The sequence below is a fragment of the Podarcis liolepis genome, assembly GCF_965112155.1.
Source record: "Podarcis liolepis genome assembly, chromosome: 2".
In the NCBI taxonomy this organism is placed as follows: domain Eukaryota; kingdom Metazoa; phylum Chordata; class Lepidosauria; order Squamata; family Lacertidae; genus Podarcis; species Podarcis liolepis.
The window spans coordinates 39,033,979-39,052,713 of NC_139555.1; the positions used below are offsets into that span (position 1 = coordinate 39,033,979).

Genomic DNA, 18,735 nt, shown 5'->3' on the forward strand with positions numbered 1-18,735 from the left:
AAAAACTCACTGTCTCAAATTATGTAACTCAACGTTTCCCAAACTTTGGTCTCAAGCTGTTTTTGGACTACAGTCCCCATCACCCCCGACTACTGGTCCTGCTAATTAGGAATGATGGGAGTTGTGGTCAAAAAACAGCTGGAGACACAAAAGTTTGTATTGGGTCTGTCAGGCCTTGTTGTGCTGTCAAAATAATAATTTCCATTCTGCATAATGGGTTGCCATTTTTTTTCTCTTCAAAATAATTTGTGAGATTAATCCTAACAGCCACATTTGCATTTTTTCATTAGATATATTTTGATAACTTGATAAAGATCAGTGCATAGAAAAACATGAACTACAAACCATGGGAAATTGAAGAGCAGCAATAATACCCCGCCTAAGGTTCCCTTTTGCTTTGTGAAACTGCAACTGACATATTCAACCTTCTCATCTTAGCCATTAGCGATCAAACCAAAGGTGAAAGCTGCAGGAAACTATGTAACACAGGAGGTATTCATCTAGAAAAGCAGCACAAAGTGTTGTCACATAGGATAATAAAGTGGGCTCATAGGTTGTATCTGGTATACGTGACTGCATAATCAAGTGGCTGATAAAAGTAGGAGAGGGGAGAAATACCATGAGTTCTTGTGGGTCAATGTACTATTTTCCCAATCGTGAAATTAAGTCAGTGCATTACAAGGTGAGCTTTTCAGATTGATGAGATGGCAACTTCCGGCTGGGAACATACAGTTCAGTATTTGAACACAATTCAGAGCTCTGGTATTGTTAAAGAAGTGCCTCTGCATCCAAGTTGTCCCATGGCTTGCTTGTCAAGTTTGCAAATTGATATTAAAAGCACTTGAAAGGGAAAGAAAGAGACAGCACTAAGGGGACTGGAAGGCAAAAGAGTACAGAGGCAGAGGCTCAGTATAATTCTTTCAGCGGAGAAAAGATGCACCGGGTTGGAGCCTAAGTCACACTTAACTCCCATTGATTTTAATGTGTCCTAAGTTAGTGACGTATGAATTTCCATGTTGATTTTAATGGGACTGAAGTAGGACTTAACTTGCTCTGGATCCAGTCCAGCATGACCAAATGCTAATGACAGGATTCTATATTTTTGCCACTTCAGGGTAGTCAGTATGTCAACATCTGAAATAATCCAGAAATGATGCACTGTTTTATTGGCCCTAATGGGCTGTAATGCACTATTCACCGGTCCCCTGCACTGGAAAAGAAATACGATTCGCTGAGTAGGCCTTTATCTTACTGTTTGGAAAATCACTGGTGTTGAGGCACTGTTCTCTCGTGCCTTTATACCATATTAAAATAACTTTAAGGACTCACAAAATGTGCTGAATTTCTTAGAAGTGCAGTAGTTCCTGTGCATCTTACTGCAGTCTGGATCTTAAGGGTTAGTCACAGAGGGTGGACAAAGGTAACGTCCTAAACATAGGCAGGATCCCCCAGTAGCCATAAAACGTAGCAGTCTGTGGAAAGAGGTCCTTGTTTTCTCCCTTCCATCCACGTCTGTTTAGCAGTTATAAACACTGTGCACATGTAAAAGGGACTGTGTTAGCAGTGCACATATTTCCTGGATAAAATGCAAAATGTGTCATGCCACTGGCTGCTTTTCTTGCTTATTTAGCTGTATGTTTAAACATCCAATTACATTTCCTATTTAACTGAAATGGCACAATGTTACCAGGTTGTTATGGGTCCTTGGTTATAAAGGATGCTGAAGTGCGTTTTTCCTATTGTTCATGTAGTGTAGAATTCCCATCGACTTTAAAACCTCAAAAATCAATTTTTCTCTTCTTCCCTGCTCCCCACTTTGGGGAAAAAAAGTCCCTCGGAGATATAGTGAAGGCTGAAGTTAATCTTTTCATGTTTGTTTATTGGAAGTGTTTTTCGCTTACAGGTAAGGTGCTCATCACAGAGCCTGTTCAGCTATCTGAAGGGAATTCAGAGCAATATGGATGCAATGAACATATTTTGTGATACACTGCTCAAGGTCTTTGAGGACAATCTGCTGAATGACAGGTAACCTATATCTTTCTATAGGGGCTTGTTGGGCACATTCCTGAATGTATTCCTGTGTTTCCAGATAAATCTCTAAAAAATGTCACTATAGTTTTCATTCTACTCTCTTTGACTTGGAATCTATGGTTATGAAAAAGCCTAAGGCCAGAAGTACAAGTCAGTGGGCCAAATATTTTTTTTGCTGATTTGCCAGGCATAAGAGATAGGAAGGCACAATAACTTGGCTAACCAAATTGCAGTTGGGGGATATTTTCCTGAATGGAGCACAGGCTACATAACTAAATGGCAGGAATGGGGAACTGGATCTGGCCTGAGGGTCCAGAACTGGCCCCCACCTCTGCCTCCCTGTCTTGTCACCTGACACAGGATATGATATCAGTTGATTCAGTGTTCAAGCCATGGGAGCAGTCACAGGCTAATCTCAAAATTTGGCACTATATCCTCACAGCACTGAGAACAAAGCAAAGCCTCTGCTGCTGGCTACCTCTTAATTATCAAGGGGCAAATGGAGGCTTATCTCTGAACTTGGTGTTATGGTCCCACAAAGCACTCTAGAAGAGAAACGTGCACCTCACTATGTGACATGCTTTGTCTCATGAACTAGGAGTCCAAGAAGAACTCATTTGTTCCTTTTGGCATTTATTTCCTGTGCACAGGCAAGAGGAGCCAGTGGAGTGGTAGCCAGTTAGCAGCATGTTGGAGGAACAAACACTAGAGTTATCAGGAAACATGGGATGCAGGCTCTAGAACATAGGTGAGGAAATGAATTGTAGGCCTCTGATCATCCAAGAATATAGGGCATGAGATCCCAAGGGCAGGGAGCAGTGTCACCATGCACAATTAATATGGATACAGTGGTACCTTGGTTTACGAACTTAATCCGTTCCGGAAGTCCGTTCTTAAACCAAAGCGATCTTAAACCAAGGCAGGCTTTCCCATAGCAGAAGTGGGGACCCTCCAGATGTTTATGAACTCCAATTCCCAGCAGCATGGCCAGTGGTCAGGGGTGGTGGGAGTTGTAGTCCAGCAACATCTGGAGGGGCCACATGCTCCCCACCTCTGCTCTAAATTTTCGAAACAGATGAGGGATAGGGTGTGTATGTTAATGCTTGAACACTGCCAGTAAAACTATTTCCTCATCACATTCTGAAAGGGTATGTAGGCCAACAGCCAGAAAATGACTGTGTGCAGGCACACGCCCCACTCCTTAATGGGAATATTCAGATGTGTGTCTCAATGTATAAATTACGGAAAGGAATCCAGGAGCCTTGCCAAACTTTTGCAGACTCTTATCTGACCATTCCCTGGAGCTAAAATGGTTGAAGTTTGAACTTCTGCACTTTGTTTTTCCCATTTCAAATTTTGTTTAGGAAACGAACCAAGTATTGTGTTAGATTCTGGATACTGGAGAGCCATTGCGTCACAAGTTTTCACACCTGCACTGTTTGTGGGCAGAACTGGACAGTAGCCTTGCAAATGTGTGGTGTCCACACTTGCCAAGATAGCAGGAATGTGATGGTGAGGGCACTTGCAGGGAAGTTTTTGCAGGAGGGAAGGTGCACAGTCCCGTCTCCCCATCCCTTTCATTGCATGTTGATTCCTTGCAAATGATTCCTACCTTCTGGGCAGACCTGGTTTCAGATCCTGGCTTAGGGAGAAAAATTAAAAATCTGGCAGGTTGGTAAATAGGGAGAAAGTATTCCTTTGATTCTCACCCCAACACAAAGAGCATCTAGTTTTGCCCTGTAAACACCACAGTGTGTGATTCCCCCTATGGAGTAAGAATGGTCATATGGGCACTGCAAACATGTGTGACTGTATTACCACCTGACTACTGCTTTATGATCACACGAAGTGTGCAGTTAGCTCTCAGTCATGCTCTCAAACTAGTTTTGGCTATATGAAAAGACAGAAGTGTATGAACTTTGGCAAAAGTTTCTCTTTTTAATCTGAACTGTGAAAGTCCCATCGCAAGTGGTGTCAAACATGTTGTTCTGTCTTCTGTGTGTTTTCCTCAATAGGGTATCTGTACCATTGCTAAAGATGCTGGACCAGATATTGGCCAATGGCTGCTTTGATATTTTTCTAACAGAAGAGAAGTAAGTACTAATGAGCATAGTATAAAGCCTCTCTTTCCCTGCCTCTCCTCCAGTTGCTGCTGTGCTGCAGGAAAACAAGCCATAGTATGGCTGGGTGTGTCATCTGAACCCAGGGTCATGATCAGAAGCCAAGGTTTTTTGCTTATTGTGTGTGGTTTGTTTCTTCCAAACAAACTAGCCTGTGTTCAGACAACACAACAAGACAGACTATGGCATGTTCCCCTGCAACAAAGCTGGAATGGGGAGAACCAAAGGGCCTGCAGCTCATTCACACTGAACCAGTTTGTTTTAAATGTGGTTTAATGTGATGTGCAAACCAGGTCATAAGCCGTACTAAGAGTTGAGTTGTAAATCCTGTTTACAAATTAAACAGAACTAATGATGATCACCTGCGATGTCAGTCTCTTTGTAGAAATAATCCCAATGAACCACTGAACGGTATCTTAGTAAAACTACCTCAAGTGCGTGCGTGCACACACATGCACACTTGATCGTAACAAAATCTCAAAGTAGATACTTGAGTGTCAGAGCTGCTTGAAGATCCCAGCTCACAGAGGATCACGCTAGCCAGCGATCATTAAGTAAAAGTCTTTATTGAGTTACAGTTTCCATTCTCACGCTGCTGCGCGCAACTCTACGTCTAGTAGCTAGGTCGGCGAAGCTCCGTCTGAGTCTCCGCCCCGTGTGCACCAACTTAATATCCTAGCCCGGCTCCACCTTTTCCGCCTGACTGTCCTCCTCTGGGTCCCTCTACCCCCCGGGGTCTCTTCCTTCCGGGATTCTTCTGACGCTGACCCCCCGGACCCTCCTGTCTCCTTGCGCCGGGCTTTAGGACCTGGCTCCCTTTCCGGGCTGCTTACTGCGCCGCCTTCCTCTGCATTTGAACTTGGCGCGCGCGCCCAACCTTCCACTTTCCGCTTAACCGTTTCTTCGCTCCCCGATGGAGGTGTGGCCACTCCTGACTCGTGCCCTCCCTCCTGTGGTGAGCTGCCAGCGCTTGCCCCCTGGCTCCTTTCCTCTTCCCTGCTCTCTGGCGGTGACGCTGGTCCCGATTTCCAACTGCTCTCCTCTGAGTCCCCTCTGGCTCTATCTTCCTGGGGTGCCCCCCTAGACTCCCCCCTTGCCCTGGCCACTGGTGCTCCTTTCTGTGAATCCTCTGATTCACTGGAAAGACTCGGAGATCTCGGGTCGTCGTCATCACTCATCTTTTCTTCTGCCTCCTCCCCTTCGCTCTCTGTTTCCTCCCTTGCCCTTGCCTCTGCTTCTAAACCCCTGACATTGAGTCATGTTGTTCTCTTGTCCTATGAGATACCAAATGAAAGGGCAGGAGAAACTATTCTTTCCAGTTTTAGTAGCATATCCAGTATTTATACCTGAGTGTCAGTTGCAGTTTTCTGTGTTTACTTGCATGTCCATTTGCCGAAGGTGCAGTAGTGTGCCATCTAATGGAGTGTATTGCTGCAGGTTTTAAGCAACAAGTCAGTGTCGCTTTGACTTCGTCCACAGATGGGTGCTTTCCTTAACAACAGTAATTTCATACCTGTGCAGGCTCTCATCTGGGGGGCACTCTGTGCTCTTGATTTAGGGACCACCCTGAGTGATGTCGTGATTGATCTGGTAAAAATGCTGCTCACCTTTTTTTAAAAAGCTCCATTTTCAGGAACACGTGTGCCCAATTTGCATAACACAGAACCTTTTAGACAGATCCCTTTTCCCTATTCACTGATCCTGTTTCTGCTGGAGTGCTGCCCATACAGGAGAAGGAATTTTCTCAATTTCCTTTGGAGAGGCTGTGCTATTTGAGATCACCCATAGGTTAGAGTTAGTTATTACAAATGTGGAATTGGCAGATGACAGAAAGCAAAGCAGGTCTATTTCAGATGCAGAATCCTACACATTAGACTACATGCACTAAATTTTTTCCAGATGCTCAGCTGTAATTGGCCTCTTTGCTGAATGCCTGTATTGTCATTTCCTTTGGAAATCACACCTCATTCCCTATATTGCCATTGTCCTGTGCTGAAAAGCAGCAAGCACTCCTGTTAACTGAATTAATCTCCAATAAATTCCATCCTGTCTATGCACAGCCTTGCATAATTGCTAACCAAGTTAACCTGGCTTGAAACAAAGAATGCAGAATCCATTCTGCACTCTACCTTGCAGCAATATTATACAGATAGAATGTGTTTCCTTAGGGGTAATTTACACATGTGCAACTTTGTGCAGCCTTGCTTACAAATGGAGATTCTGGATAAGATTTCACTAAATATGCACACTAAGAAACACTTAATCTTATTGAACCAGCTCTATGTTCAGGGGTGTATGTGTTTGTGCGTCTAAACTAGTTTAAGAGCTACATGAAATCTTTTCCCATGTGGACTTAAAACATAACATTAAAAATATATATATTCAAAGCTTTAGGCATAGAAAATAGTGGTTTATATCATACTAACCAGCATGTGGAGGGACGCGGGTGGTGCTGTGGTCTAAACCACTGAGCCTTGGGCTTGCCAATCGGAAGGTTGGCGGTTCGAATACCCCATGACGGGGTGAGCTCCCATTGTTCGGCCCCTGCTCCTGCCCACCTACCAGTTCGAAAGCACATCAAAGTGCAAGTAGATAAATAGGTACCGCTCTGGCGGGAAGGTAAACGGTGTTTCCATGCGCTGCTCTGGTTCGCCAGAAGCAGCTTAGTCATGCTGGCCACATGACCCGGAAGCTGTACGCCGGCTCCCTCGGCCAATAAAGCGAGATGAGCGCCGCAACCCCAGAGTCGTCCACAACTGGACCTAACGGTCAGGGGTCCCTTTACCTTTTTAACCAGCATGTGATTACTAGGCCAAGATATTAGCACCCCAAACTGAAGTCCACTGTGTCAGCTTAGTGGTTAGTGATTGCTTATGTAACGTCCAACACAGTTTGCAACACTCAGGAGAACTCTTCCCCTCTGAAATAATGTTTACTTAAAATTTTCAGCCACCCATTTCCTATGAAGTTACTCACACTCTGTAAAGAAGAGAGCAGAAGATCTAAAGATATCCAGAAACTTCGCTCCAGCATTGCAGTGTAAGTTGGAAAAAAAATTGTAACAAAGCAGAGGGATAACTAGGGAACTATTAAAATAACCTAGTGCATTGAGGAAAGAATTATCATTGCATTTGTGTAGTGGCTTTGGGGCGGGGGGCACATGAAAATGTAACAAAAAGCTCACCTCCCATTGTAAAGCAATCTTGTGATTTCACTCTGTTGTTTTTTTAAAAAAGTGCCAATGCATTGTTGCCATACGGAATTTAGAAGCACCTTGTATGAGTACTGATTCTAAAGCAAATACTGCTAACTAAAACATCCCTAGCCTGTTGATGTATGGCCTTAACCATGGGGCAGTTTGGATTGTGATACTCTACAGCAGTGATTTTCAACCAGTGTGCCGTGGCACCCTGAGGTGCCTTGAATGATAGTCGGGGTGCCACAGGCAATGCTGGCCTCTGTCCCTCTTTCCTCCCCTCCGTCCTCTGATGCCCTCTTATGTCTCTGCCTCCCAAAGGCTTGCACAGCTGTTTATTGCAGCACCCCGGCTCTAAGCTCCCCAGGCAAATGGTGCCTCTGGGGCTGGTCAGGGGGTGCTTCCCAGGCCCCTGTGGGGCAGTGTGAGGAGGCCTCTCTCTTTGGGGCAGGAGAGAGACCAGGGTTGGCAGCTGTGGCTGCCCAGAGGACTCCCAAGGTGAGGGGAGAAGAGAGAAGGCTGAGGGAACACTCCGCAAGGGAGGGTGTTTGAAAAAGGGTGAGAGGCTGTCTGCTCTACAGGCAAGGGGTGACATAACTGGGCTGCTGAGCCCCACAGGGGTGCCGCAGAAAGAAGGCAGTTGGTCAAACAAGCCATGTACTCAAAAAGATGAAAACCTCTGCTCTACAGATACTCCCCACCAGCTAAATAGGCTAGCTGCTGAAATAACCAACATTCTGAGGTCTTTGTAGGACTTGATGGGGATTTCTAGAACCTTGCTGCTAATGGTTCACTTGTTTTAGTAAGGTGCTTCTCTCAAGTTTGTTCACTTCTTTCATGTAGCGGATCTGCTGCCATCATAGTTGATTGATTGATTCAACTGAAGAACTAGACAACACTTGCTGTGTTGTTGTTTTTTAAAAACACACACATAAAATTAATCTTTCTAAGTGTGTGTTATGGAAACTTTTAAAGTTTCTTTTTTTAAGATATAAGATTTTTTGTTTTTGCAGTTCTAATAATCAGTTCTAACCCCCCCTCCTCCCGATACCAGCTTTCAGATGCATGATGAGAGATAGACATGGCAGGCAGATTTGTTAAGCTTTGTTTGCTACATTCTCTGGGTTCAGTGTCTGTCCGTTCACCTGTTCTTTGTTAAGGGTATATAGGCTGAAAATCAGCAGTACTTCTCTTGTGAAACTTCACAGTTTAGCAAATGCTTGTCTATTGTTTTATGCAAGAGAACTTCTTTTTGTAGTGTCAGGTGAGTATATAATACCGGCACCTTTTAGTTTTTAAAGCCTCACATCTGGCACATCTCTCTCCAAGAACGGTTTCCAAACTCAATTTCCCCCCATGCATATATTTCTGCAGAGTTTGTTGTGACACTGATAGAGTGCAGCAGAGGGCTCCTCTACATTGCACATCCTTTCTGGACTCAATAATACAATTTCTCCTCTGTGGTAATATGAAAAAAGCCACTGATGAAATAACATTGCTTATTTTTTTATAAAGGTTTTGTGGTCTGATCCAGTTTCCAGGCAGCATGAGAGAGAAAGTTCTGTTTCAGCTCCTCCTCCTCCTTTGTCATCCGTTTCCTGTTGTAAGTATTGGAGATGTTGGTTAGGAACTTGGAGGTGTTGATCTTTTATTGCTTGTGTGGATTTCTGTAAATGTAGTTGGGCAACTTCATGACTATTTGCATTTCTTCTTCCATAATGTGTTTGTAAATCACTACCATCTTCCTTGAAGAGTGCTCTCAGTTTAGCAGTTGGGCTCACCTCAGTCCTGTTGTTTAATGCACAGCAAATAACCCAGCTTTAAAGTCCACTCTTAGACATATCTGGCTATTGAACCAGTATCCTGTTTTCTGGACCTACATAGCTGAAAGGTAGAGTGACTGTATATTCTAATTTACTATGCTGGTTGACTGGAGTGCATGTGTATTGAGCAAGCAGTACATACAGATAAGAGTGTTAACCTGTGATTTTCTGGACATGATACATTTATCCAAACATTGAGTCTCTTTAGAGTAATTGAAAGCTATTCCTTTTTCTACCTCCAGATAAGAAAGGCAACAGCCAGTAATGTCTATGAAATGCTCATAACTTACAGTGATATTGCTGAACCGGATATTATAGAGGAGGTCATGACAATTCTAAGTGACACTGACTGGTGAGTTAATGCAACCACACGTACAACCTTATGCTGACTCCCAACCCTTGACATTTAACCCTCCATGTTGGAGTGCAGATACAACCAGACAAATGTGTGTTACAATGATGACCGGGGAGGTTTGATGCCAGTTTCGATTCACATGAACCTGGAATACAAACTTCATTTGATGCAAGGAGTGATCTTGAACTGCATTTGCTTATGTTGTAGTTTTATACACCACCTTTTCAGCTAATTGACTACCAAGGTAGCTTATACAATTATACAATACAAATCTATTAACTCCTCTCCTTTGGTGGCTGGCTGCTAAGAGAAACACTCGCGGCTGTGTGATGTTACTGTTGAGGCCTCTTCCTATCTCTCTAGCATTTTTGCCACCATCATTGCTGTTCTTAAGGGCTTCTAGTGAGACCAGAGCAATTAGTTTCAGGCAGTGTTTCTGAAGCAGGGCTGTCACTCCTGAGTGGGGCTTTTCCACAGCTCCTGGCTTTGTGTGTGTGGTGTGCAGTGAAGAGATATACTTGGGGAATGTGGCATTAAAACCTCTCCCTACTCTTTAGTTACTGCCCTTATGGAGTCTCCAGTGAGCTCAGGGCAGACAGCTTATTATGTAGCGAATTTAAACTGCATTTACCGTATTTTTCGCTCTATTGGACGCACCGGACCACAGGACGCACCTAGTTTTTAGAGGGGGAAATCAAGGAAAAAAATATTATCCCTCCCCCCAGCCCCAAAGAGCAACGGACAGGCTGTGCGCAGCCTGTCTGCTTCTCCCAGAGCTTCTTGGGGCTGCGGGGGAAGCCCGGGTTCCCCCACCAGCCCCAAAGAGCAAAGAAGCCAAGACAGCTCAGGGGATCCATAGCTGCGCAACCTCTCCAGCCAGGAGCTAAACCTCTCCAGCGCGGCTAAAGAAGACGACAAGGCAGTCCAGGGCAGGCACTCACTGCCCTGGCTTCCTCTTTAGCCTTGCACAGCATCTTTAGTCTTGCACAACGGGATGGATTGCGCCCGCTGTCCACCGGGGCTGGACTAGATGACTCCTGGGGTTCCCTTCCAACCTTGCAATTCTATGACCTCGGAAGGTGTTTGGGGTCTCCACCACTGGAGGCTTTTAAGCAGCGGTTGGGGGACCATCTCTCTGGCGTTCTTTAGCTGTGATTCCTACATTGTGAGGGGGCTGGGCTAGATGACCCTCAGGTGGCCCTCCCAACTCTATACAGTCCTACAGTTCTGCAGCAGGAGATCCACAGCCACTTAGAATCATAGAATCATAGAATTGGAATAGACCACAAGGGCCATAGAGTCCAACCCCCTGCCAAGCAGGAAACACCATCAGAGCACTTCACACAATGCCCACTCCCAATTTTCATCTGAGAGACATGTGGCTTCAGTGTCTAGGTAGGTACCCCCCTACTTGCCACACTTCCCCCACCTCACTTAAGCTGAGGGAATTCCTGCCCAGAGAAGCTCCCAGGTGAGGCAAGGGTTAAGATCTACCTCTGGTAGATCTCTTGCGGCTGGAGAGGCACGCAAGTCTAAAGGGGAAGCCAGGCAGCGAACGGGATGGATCGCGCTCGCTGCCCTGGCTTCCCCTTTAGCCTTGCGAAGCCTCCCACCCACCCCCACCCCCGGAGAGGTGCGCAAGTCTAAAGGGGAAGCCAGGCAGCGAGCGCGATCCATCCCGTTTGCTGCCTGGCTTCCCCTTTAGACTTGCGATTGAAGCCTCCCACCCCCCCCACCCCCGGAGAGGCGCGCAAGTCTAAAGGGGAAGCCAGGCAGCGAGCGCGATCCATCCCGTTTGCTGCCTGGCTTCCCCTTTAGACTTGCGATTGAAGCCTCCCACCCCCCCCCACCCCCGGAGAGGCGCGCAAGTCTAAAGGGGAAGCCAGGCAGCGAGCGCGATCCATCCCGTTTGCTGCCTGGCTTCCCCTTTAGACTTGCGAAGCCTCCCACCCCCCCCCCCCCGGAGAGGCGCGCAAGTCTAAAGGGGAAGCCAGGCAGCGAGCGCGATCCATCCCGTTTGCTGCCTGGCTTCCCCTTTAGACTTGCGAAGCCCCCCACCCACCCCCGGAGAGGCGCGCAAGTCTAAAGGGGAAGCCAGGCAGCGAACGGGATGGATCGCGCTCGCTGCCCTGGCTTCCTCTTTAGCCTTGCGAAGCCTCCCCCCGGCTGGAGAGGTTGTGCAAGGCTTTTCTAGAGGAGGGAGAAGGGACTGACTGGCGGCGTCAGTCCCTTCTCCCTCTTGGGGAAAAGCCCGCAAGAGCTGCGCGAAGCTTGTGTGGGGCTCTTGAGGGCTTTTCCTGCCTGCCTCCTCCCTGCATTCGCTCCATAGGACGCACAGACTTTCCCCCTTAGTTTTTAAGACGGGAAAAGTGCGTCCTATGGTGCGAAAAATACGGTATGTTTGCTTAGCTTCTGGACTACTTAATTCATCATAGGTTTACTTAAATGGGTTGGAGTAAAGTTTGCTAACTTAAGTACTTGTGATGTGATAGACTTTGAATCTGTCCGTATAACTTGATGCTATTTTCCCTCTCCAAACAGGGATGCAGAATTGTCATTTCTGAGGAAGAAGCGCAACTATCTCTGTGACTTAATGAAAGTGCCCAAGCCACAACTAGCAGCTAAGGTAAAGTTTTTAAAGGATCCATTTAACTGACCGTGAATATTTTTGGGGATTCTTCCAGGAAAGACTTGTGACCTGCACATTTAGCAAAGCCCACAATTTCAGGGCAGGATATTCAGAGTTTTGCTTCAAGCCTAGCCCTCTTTAGTATGTGCATCTGTGGAACTGCCAAAAAGCAAGTGCTTTATAGCTCCCTTCTATTCTCTTGAAAGCATTCCAGACTTCTGGTGCTTAGCTACTTGAGCATGAATTAATACAGTGCAGCTGGCTCCAAAAGCGGGCTTAAATTCCACTCTGAATTTTACAAGAAAATATGAACATCATAGCATCTGTCTCTTAGATCCCAACTTTAGTTCAAAGAGAGGAGGCTAGGTGATTATTTGTTCCAAAATAATTGCAGAAACACCAGTGAGATTTTAGTAAGTCAAAACATGGATATGTGCAGCCTCAGGTATTTGTAGTAGAACTCATGGCTCCTTCATGCCCACCCCTCGTCCTGCTACTGGGCGACGCAAAATTAAGCCATGTGAGCTTGGCTTAATGTTATTGTATGAACTGAGCCATTAAAAAAAATATTTATTTAAATTTTCCATGAACAAGTGTATATATATATATATATATATATATATATATATATATATATGCAGGTTTTGGTGTCTTCGGGTGTCTTCCCGTGTAAGAGTTGGGGTGTCTAGGCGACGTTTCGACGAGGTCTCACTCGTCATCTTCAGGCTGGTGCTTTCGGCTTCTTGTTACTGGAACAGAGCAGGATCTCAGTGTTTGAGTTCCTATAAATACTGTTGAGGGGGTGTGGTGTATAGCCTCCAACGTTCTGGGCAGAGAGGAAGTTCCCAGGTTAGTGTGCCTTTTCTTCTTTTGTTCCTTAATTACTTGAGGGATATCTTGAGTGATTTCTTGAGTGATATTCTGAGTACCACTTAGGTGGGTCATTAAGTGTGGATTAGTTGCTAAAGCTTTCGTGTCTTGACCTCTTGAGCTTGTGAAGAGTTTTTCTGAGAAGATGGCTGTACTGCACTTAGTTGTGCTCTGGCTTGGCTTCGTGTATAGGGGCGAGCTGTGGTTTTGTGCCCTGTGCCAGCCAGATCTGTGTAGGGATTGCAGGGGGGTGCAGCATCCGGAGGTGCCACTATGGTTTGGCTACTGGATGGTGTCTGTAATTTATCTGTGGAGAGGGTCTGGGTTTGGGTCTGGTGTGGTTGATTGGTGATGGCGTTCTGTGTGCCTCTGGTTCTGGTGTCGGTTTTTGTGGGGAGGGCTAATTTCCAGATGTCTGGCAGGCGGGACGTGTCGTCACGCTTGTTCATGTTGTGAGGGTGTTTCTCTATCTCGATGGCTTCCATGATTATTCTCTTGTGGTGATGTTCCATGTTAAAGAGCAATTTGGAATCTGCAAAATTAATTTCGTGTCCTGTTTCTTTCATGTGTTGGAAAAGAGAGGAAGTTTTTTCTTCTTTTTTGACGGCATTCTTGTGTTCTGCGATACGTGCATTTATTCGTCTGTTTGTTTGTCCAATGTATATATATATATACATATTTGCAGCCAAAAGAAAAGAGCAGAAAATGAACAATCAATGGCCAACATTCATTTGACAACCATTCATATATTTGAGTTGTTTGACAGCAGTGGTGGACTTTCCTTCCCTGGAGGTTTTCAAACAGGTTGGATAGCTATCTGTCAGTGATTCCTGCTCTGCAGGGCGGCCCTTGGGTCCCTTCTAACTCTACAATTTTATGATAACTGCAACACAATACGCCATATTCTCTGTTGTTTCTTTTAGTACCAAATCTCAGCGATGCTAATTTGAGGTTTTAAACTAAAATAGGAAAATACTGACATTCTATAAAGTGGTATCCTGTTCAGAGTTGCTTCTCACACTTGAGATTTGAAAAGTGCGACCTGTGTGTGTGCCCATCTGCTCTTCGCAAAGTAGTTTTGAGTACTGGTTGAATATAGCTGTATCCAACCTGCAGTGCTCGCTGCAGTTGTTTACATTAATGTAAGGTATGTAACCTGTCCCCAACATGCACTTAATTCCAGGTTTCTTTGTGCTGAGGTTTATACTGCTTTCAGGAAGAAGTAATGTCCAGGCAGTTACAGTGACACCTGTTAAATGGCAAATGGGACAGAAATGTCCTACAATATTCAGTAGGAATACAACAGTACATTAGTGTTCCTGGTTTGGTGGACGGCAAAGTGGTTGTGCAGCCGCAGCAGCAGCAGCCAGTGACGAGTTGTTGCTCTAAGCCAGAGCTGGGGTTTGTTCTCTGAGGAATGACTGGTGGTGATAGTTTAAGTATGATTCTATTTGCTGGTTGTGTGTGTTTGTGTTTGCCTCCCAAGTGACGATGGAATAGCAATTACAAAGAAATATTCAAGTTAAGATTTAACTAGGACAAAAAAATGCTGAGTCCTGAAAGCTGTTTTGCATTTCCTCGGTATCAAAAGATTTGAAAATGGTCCCATGGCTCTCTGATCTAAGACTGACAGCCACATCTGCATCTCTTTGTGCTGTAGCTGAAGGCTTCTCTCTCCACAAGCTGGAGGAATTTTCACACAAGGTTGATTCCCTACTACCCTATTTTTCAGAGGGAGTGTATGAAAAATATGCAAGTGCTATCCAGCTTTCAGAGCTCACATTTCACAAAGAGAACCACAGAATGCCTTATAAAATAAGGAAAGAACATTTCAAGTGTGTATCTTTTACCAACTCTCTTGACCTCGATTCACCTTTTTTAGTGGGGTGGGGGGCAAGCTTACAGTTGAATTCATTAAATAAACTTGTAGTCATGAAAGACCCCTCTCAAGTGGTCAGAATAAATATTTTAAATACCTAGTAGTTTAATAAAATGGCATATCTTGGTATACAAAAGTTGCTACATGTGCAACTTACGTAGTGCCCCAGCTGCACTCCACAATGTATTGGATATCAGCAACTGGAGCTTACATGTGTTGCTCTGAACAGGGGTAATAGATAATTTGTAATAATATTATTGGTATTGGAGCTGGGCGATAAATCAAGGAATTGTCTGAAACTGATATGGCTTCTAGATCACGATACCGGCTTCACACTTTTTGAGCTGCCAATACATCATGGCTCTACATACAGCACACCTCACTCCAGTCTCCCTACGTTCACTGCGCCGGCAAGTGGCTGGGGAGCCACAATGTACCTGCAGCTCAAAAAGTCCAGCCATGTGTAGGCTGTGCACCTGCCCCTACCTCAGGTGAGCTGGAAGCGGGCTTCCTTAAACTACTCCACTGAGGGGTGGGTGGGAGGCTGCCTACCACTAGTGGAACAGTTTAAGGAAGCCCCCCACCTCTGCCTCATGTGAGCTGGAGTGGGGGGGGGGCTTGATCAACTGAGGGGTACGGGAAGCTGCTCACTTACCATCTTTTTCGCTCTATAGGACGCACCTTGTTTTAGAGAGGGAGAACAAGAAAAAAAAATCTTCCGCTCTCTGCTCAGGGCCCTTAAGCGAAGTGGCAGGAGAAACAGAGCCCCTTCCATTTCTCCTCCCGCTTTGCTGAAGGGGCGCTGCGCAGCTCTCCCTCTCTGCTGAAGCCGGGAGAGTCTTGCTCTCCCAGCTTCAGCAAAAGGAACCTGAAGCCTTTGGAGCGCTGTGCGAGTTCCCACTATGCTCCAAAGGCTTCAGGTGGCTATCCCTGAAGCCTGGGGAGCGAGAGGGGTTGGTGCGCACCAACCCCTCTTACTCTCCAAGCTTCAGCGAAAGCAACGCGAAGCCTCCAGAGTGCGGAGGGAGAGCTCCCTCTGTGCTTTGGAGGCTTCGTGTTGCTATCGCTGAAGCCAAGGAGCCTGCATTTGCTCCATAGGACGCACACACATTTCCACCTTAATTTTTGGAGGGGAGAAAGTATGGTACCTTATCAAGCCCCTCCCCAATGTTCTTGCTCACACAAGCCAGAGGAGTGTGGTGCTGGGTGATGTATCTCTGCTCCTTCTTCCTCCCCTAAGGTGGGAAGGAAGAAGCAGCTGAGATACATTTCAGACATCGTAATATATCAGTAAATTGTGGTATTTAGTTGCTGATGTTAAAAACCAGGTATCACCCAGCCCTAATCAGTACTGATGTATATATACACAGTACAGTAGCATCATCCCTTCCATAAGGAAACTTAATTTGTTATGCATAGATTTAAGATGCCTAAGCTAACTGTTTGACACCACATCTGTGGAACTGAATAATCTATTTTGTTTCAAAATAAGCTCTTAATAACTCACGGCTCTTCCTTCTTTTCTGCAGAGCACATAATTGAAAACAGTCAACATTAGGAAAACAAGTTCTTCAGAGCAGTAGATACAACGGCAGAAGGAGCTACTGTCACAGCAACTTGAAAAGTCAGGATTGCGGAAGCGTCTTTTCAGAAGCTGTGTGCAGAAGGGGTTTTAAACTCAAATGTATGTTAACAAAACAAAAGTCGACATTTCTAGTCACTCCCTAATCTCTAACCACAAGATGGCAGTTTGGCCACATGATATTCTCTTGTCTTTCATGTTCAGTATGTATGCTGATGTTTTGTGTTTCTTTCCCCAAACTGGATTAAACATCTATTGGAAAGATCATCCTACCAGCGTTTCCTGTATAGTCCATCTTCTTCAGCTTGTTGGCTTGGTTTACAGTGAATATTTAATGCACCAGTAAAGGCAATTTGTATGCACTAAGGGACTTTATCCTGTCAAATGAAATTATGTACCATTGTTTTGTAAGAACAATGCACAACTCCAGTTGCTGTGCACAGAAGGGCAGCTAGCAGCTTTGCTGTGTAGGAAAGAAGAGAAACACACACACCAAGCAAAAAGGTTTGTTTGTACGCTTGGTATGTTAGCAGAGCAGTGTGGCACAATGATGTTCAGGAAAGGGACTATTGATGTTCTTGGCATGTGTGAAGGGCACCAAAACAATGGGATCATAACCTAAATTCATTGTGTGATTTCAACTGGAAAAATGTTACCTCTATAAACAGGAAGTACAGCTGACTCTGCTGTCCCACCACCAATTTGATATAACATTATCTGGCAGTGCTCAGGTACTGTTTTATTATATATTACAAATAATAATAATATAGCACCCTTCAGTTATATTCCTAGGGCACTTTACAAAAAAACAAAGCTAAATACCAGAAAAGCAGCCCAGATGCAGTCTGCAGGTTTAAAACTGCGTCTGAAAAGCCTGGGGGTGTTTTTTAAATATCCTACCTGGAGCTACAGGGGCAATAAGCTGCTGTGAGCAGCATCCAAAGAATGTTTTTGGAAATGTTATTTCCCCCCATTTTTGGCTATGCAAAAATGGTGCAAAATAAATTTGTCTAGACTGGAAAACCAATGTGAGTCCCTCCCTCTGGTTGGTGTCTCATTTTACATCAGTGAAAGGGTCTTAAGCATGTAGCCAGAAGCATCTGATAAAGAGGAGCAACCAGCAAGGTTATGTAGAAGTAGCTCTTGTTATCACAATGGACTTCACTACTATGGAACAGGAGTGCCCTAATGACTAGTTAATCTCACAATAGGGGAAAAAATAGCTGCCCCCCCCCTTTTTTTAAGGGAATACAAGTAGTATTTCACCTTTTAATTTACTAATACCTGTTTTGAGGAATTCCTTTGGAGGTGGGGGCAGAAACAGTCTAGCGTCTCCTCTGGTTTGTCTAGCAACATAAAGCTTTCCAGTGCACCACATTCTTCAGTTAAAATGATAATAATCCACAGCTTCCTTCAGATTCAACAGCTTCAAGTTTTCCTCAAACTGTCCACCTGTCAAATCCTGTCAAAACAAAAGATCAATTAGTTGAATCTGTCTGACATACTTACATTTCAAAGATCCTTCTTTACAGGAGTGTATATGGTTGGTTTTCTTTTTGTCTGGTTGGTTGGTTGTAAGTCACTCTGGGTTGATGTGGGCAAGTTAAAGGCTGTACTAAGAGATACCGATAATAGTTTGCTCTCTCTTCCTTCTCAACCCTTGCTTCTTTTCCTGCCCCGAAACTATGTAAATCCTCTAGCATGAAACCACATCATTTCCATGATCCAAGCATACAATATTAATGTTTAGTCACAGCAACAGTCATTGTCAGTTGAACTGAGTCCAATACGGGTGTGTAGGATTCTCTTCCTAACATGCTGAGCTTGTAGGAACATTTCGACTACAATCACACTGTAAAGTCCAATAATTTAAGGACTTAAACTTGAGCATTTCTCATTTCATGCCCTTTTACTGAATGGGGGATACCTGTATATCTTACTGGTAAGCCGGAAGGGAGTTTATTGTCAGTCCAGGATATTGGGGGGGGGATGCAAGTCTGAAATAAATTAGATCCATATTATAACCATTACTATCTATTAATAAAGGTTTCATTATTCCAGATAAGAAATGACCACAGAGCATAGCCAGGGGCTTCCAGCAGTACAATGGGTCATATAAATACTGGCTTATCAGAGCTCATCAGGTCTCCCATCCCTCTTGACCAGTGGCTCTCAACCTGTGGGTCCCCAGATGTTGTTGGACTACAACTCCCATCATCCTTGAGCTCTGGCCTTGCTAGGTAGGGATGA

General features: G+C 44.9%; 2 protein-coding genes across 8 annotated transcripts in view; one reads left to right on the forward strand and one right to left on the reverse strand.

Annotated features, from left to right (window-relative positions):
* Window positions 1-16,757, forward strand: part of TBCD (tubulin folding cofactor D) — a 163,121-nt gene extending 146,364 nt beyond the window's left edge. For all 5 annotated transcript variants that reach the window (XM_083487441.1, XM_083487442.1, XM_083487440.1 and 2 more), the window contains exons 34-40: window positions 1,904-2,025; window positions 4,047-4,124; window positions 7,101-7,190; window positions 8,863-8,950; window positions 9,413-9,522; window positions 12,067-12,151; window positions 16,433-16,757. In XM_083487441.1, the coding sequence (XP_083343567.1) occupies window positions 1,904-2,025; window positions 4,047-4,124; window positions 7,101-7,190; window positions 8,863-8,950; window positions 9,413-9,522; window positions 12,067-12,151; window positions 16,433-16,441 (582 nt within the window). In that variant the 3' untranslated portion in view covers window positions 16,442-16,757. The remainder of the gene's footprint in view (window positions 1-1,903; window positions 2,026-4,046; window positions 4,125-7,100; window positions 7,191-8,862; window positions 8,951-9,412; window positions 9,523-12,066; window positions 12,152-16,432) is intronic.
* B3GNTL1 (UDP-GlcNAc:betaGal beta-1,3-N-acetylglucosaminyltransferase like 1) overlaps window positions 5,908-18,735 on the reverse strand; it is a 173,835-nt gene continuing 161,007 nt past the window's right edge. Inside the window, exons 12-13 of one of the 3 annotated variants that reach the window (XM_083487654.1) lie at window positions 17,770-17,947; window positions 5,908-6,709 (exon numbers count right to left, since the gene is read on the reverse strand). In XM_083487654.1, coding sequence (XP_083343780.1) covers window positions 17,867-17,947 — 81 coding nt within the window. In that variant the 3' untranslated portion in view covers window positions 5,908-6,709; window positions 17,770-17,866. Of the gene's footprint in view, window positions 6,710-13,750; window positions 15,772-15,905; window positions 17,948-18,735 lie in introns of those variants that run through there. The other 2 variants (XM_083487655.1, XM_083487653.1) reach the window with 2 other exon arrangements.